This window comes from Galeopterus variegatus, unplaced genomic scaffold, assembly GCF_000696425.1.
Source record: "Galeopterus variegatus unplaced genomic scaffold, G_variegatus-3.0.2 Scaffold293, whole genome shotgun sequence".
In the NCBI taxonomy this organism is placed as follows: Eukaryota; Metazoa; Chordata; class Mammalia; order Dermoptera; family Cynocephalidae; genus Galeopterus; species Galeopterus variegatus.
In genome coordinates this window covers 557859-561121 of record NW_007726404.1, presented here as the reverse complement: position 1 = coordinate 561121, position 3263 = coordinate 557859, and the positions used below count along the sequence as shown (strand labels likewise).

The window sequence follows — 3263 nt, the reverse complement described above, 5'->3', positions numbered from 1 at the left end:
TGATATATTTGTGAGAAAGGATGGTCAGGATTTGGTTTAATCAAAACAAAAACTTGATATATATTGGATACCACCAATCTATTGATAACCACCATTCTACTTTCTTCCTGTACAAATTTGATTACTTTGGATGCCACATATAAGTGGCATCATACAATATTTGTCCACTGTGTTTGGCTTATTTCACTAAGCATAATGTTTTCAAGGTTCTTCCATGTTACAGAACGTAGCTGAATTTCCTTCCTTTTTAAGGCTAAAGAATATTCCATTTTGTGAATAATATTCCTCATTTTGTTTATCCATTCATCTGCTGATAGACATTTGGTTTTTTCCTACCTTCTGGCTATTGTGAATAATGCTGCTATGAACATAGGTTTACAAATATCTGCTTGAGTCCCTGCTTTCACTTCTTTTGGGTATGTACCCATAAGTGGAGTTGTTGTATCACATGGTAATTCTGTTTAATTTTTTTGAGAAACTGACATACTTATTTGCACTTTTGAGATATATTTTTATTTTTACTTTTTCAAGAAGTTACTCAATTTTTTTTTTTTCCTTTTTGTCGTTTTTCGTGTCTGGCAACGGATTGCAACCCTCAGTGTCGCACCCGTACCGGACCGGGACCGGCAACGGGATCGCAACCCTCGGTGCTGCGCCCGCACCTCGCTCAGCCAGTGAGCGGGAACCGGTCTGTATGTGGGATCCGAACCCTCTGCGGGAGCGCCGCCGTGCTCCCAAGCAGCACACTGTAGCAGTGCACCACTGGGCCAGCCCTCAATTTTTATATGAATAAACATGAGTGCAAAAGACAATTCTTAATAAGAATTATTATTAAGTTAGGTGATAGGTTTATGAGGTAATCTTTTTTTTTTTTTTTACTTTTTTGTGTATTTTAAATATTTGTAGTACGTTATTTCTGAAAGGTGGTTTTTAATATTCTGTGTATGTAAAATAAATTGATTTTCAGTTCAATAAAATTAAAAATTAAAAACAAAAGGGAAGTGAATAGAAGTTGAAATTGGAGGTAGCCTTGAAGAAAATTCCTTAAGCTTGCTCTGGAGGTGGCTAAGACAGGGATGGGGTAAGTCCCATTAAGGCAACGTCTTTTAAAGATGGGAGATACTGGGCCATATTACAAATAAGAGCACGGGAGCAATGCAATAGTGAGGGTGAGATTGATGATACAAGAGAATAAGGGAATACTTGAAGAAACAATGTCCTTGAGAATGCTAGCAGCCTTGGAATCCCCCGTTGATAGAACATTTCCTCTGCTGTTGAAAAAAAGGTGGAAAGAGGTCATAAGATGGGTGCAGATATTTGGTAGTTTTGTAGATTTAGAAGTGGCATTATCAGGGAATTCCCATCTGACAGCTTCTGTTTCCTCAGTTTTTCAGAGAAAGGGAGAACTTTCCCAGAGAATGCAAAATTCCGAAGGCTAACAAGGGTNTGCGCGCAGCGCCGCGGAGACTCGCGCCGCTTTTTGGTTTCTGTGTTTTCTGGGTTGCGCCCGGTTCCCCTGATTTTCCCTGGAGGCAGTTTGCGGTCCTCACCCCCGAGACTGAGCTGCTGATGGAGAAGAGGTTCGGGGAGCAGAGGGCGCCGCCGGCGGAGCTGTGAGAGGAGCGGGGGAGGCCGTGGGAGCAGAGCGGGAGATTTGAAAGAAAGGAGCGGGACGGGCCGCCCACGCCTCCGCGGACTGCCCGGGGCTGGGGACCGAGTGACCGCTCGGCGCCCGGGCACCCGACGGGTCTCCGGAGCTGGGGTCCGTTCCGCAGGGTTTTCTTTGGGGCCATACTCGGCTCGAGCCTGAGCGCTCTTCCTCGCCCAGCTGCTCATTCTTTCCCTCGATTTCCCCTCTGTCCCGAATCTGGGAGTCTCGGCCACCTGAAATGCCTTTTACAAGGAAGTTGCAGCTGCCTGATGCTTTCTCAGTGTGCGGTGGGAGGAACTTATCCCAGGGAGAACTCTGCGCCCTCAGCTCGGTGTAGATGGTCGGGGAACCCTCACCATAAACGTGGTGTGGAAATATGTTCAACGGTAGTAGCAATAGTGCTAGTTAGTGTGGAGGGACCTAGGCATTTGGGGTTTTGATCAGGAGCACCTTAAGGTGTCACAGCCGACCTTGGGAAATTCATTGCCTGAAGGTTGGCGGGGTAGATGAAGCTCCTGAGTAGAACCCACGGAAGGTGGCACAGATAATTTGTAGGGTGATATGAAAGGCATTTGGTGTTCTAATTGGAGAGATAATGACTTCGGACTCAAATTTGGTCCCTCACTGATTAAGGTTTGTTATCAAACAGGAAAGAATTAAGAGGGACTTAATAGGAGAAGGGCTGTTGTCTCCAGGAGGGATTATCATAGTTTTTGGCGGTTTGGACCAACGGGCAGGAGTGTTGTGAAATTGACTTGCCCATTATAAATAAGAGACTTCTGAGTTACTCTATAAAGGAATGAGCTAGTGCGATAGGTGATAAGCCTATTTTCTCTATAAAGCACGGACTAGTGATCCCCAATGAGATTTTATAGGATTTTCTGCATTCGTAGGTTGGACTAGATGATTTCTAAGTTTTTTAAAGATTGGTGTAATTCTGTGGCTCACAGAAGGACTTCCAGCGAACCACATTACACTTGTCCACAATGTTGTCTTATTTACAAAAAGGACAGTGTCCAAAACATCTCCTTTTACTTGTACTTTGGGAAGGCTTTGCACCAGTGGTAGAAATTTGTTGTTTTCCAATTTATTCTTAATCCTCGTAGTGACGGATGTCCCACAGAACTCCTCATAGAGATTAAATTGAAAAAGCCCATCTCATAAGCATGTTTTAAATTGCATTGCTTCTGGTAAGTTTTATAATAGGAATTCTACTACACCTTTGCTGTCTTAATTTTACCTATTTTAACTAAAGGTCATTGTGATAAGGTTTCCAGAAGAAACAAGCCTAGAAAACAAGAAGGTTGGTTGGTAGATAAAACAGATTGGGTGGCTTCTTATTTCATAGTTGTGCTAAAATAGTTTTGTATGTTTATATTTTAGATTTCAGAAGAAGATGGAAGCTTCATTTCCTAAAACAGTTCTGAGCCGAGGAATGGATAACCGGTACCTGGTGTTAGCAGTCAATATTGTATGGAACAAAGAGGGGAACCACGAAAAGCACCTAAACATCACTGCTTCCCAGTCACTAGAATATGAAGAACGGTGCATCCTTAGGAATGACTGGTAATTTTTGGGTGACATTAAGCATTGATTTGGCAGAGTTGGGGTA

General features: G+C 43.2%; 1 protein-coding gene across 1 annotated transcript in view; it reads left to right on the top strand.

Moving 5' to 3' along the window:
* Positions 1 to 3263, top strand: part of DNA2 (DNA replication helicase/nuclease 2) — a 60928-nt gene that overhangs the window by 3687 nt on the left and 53978 nt on the right. Inside the window, exons 2-3 of the mRNA XM_008567108.1 lie at positions 1387 to 1613; positions 3035 to 3217. Coding sequence (XP_008565330.1) covers positions 1387 to 1613; positions 3035 to 3217 — 410 coding nt within the window. The remainder of the gene's footprint in view (positions 1 to 1386; positions 1614 to 3034; positions 3218 to 3263) is intronic.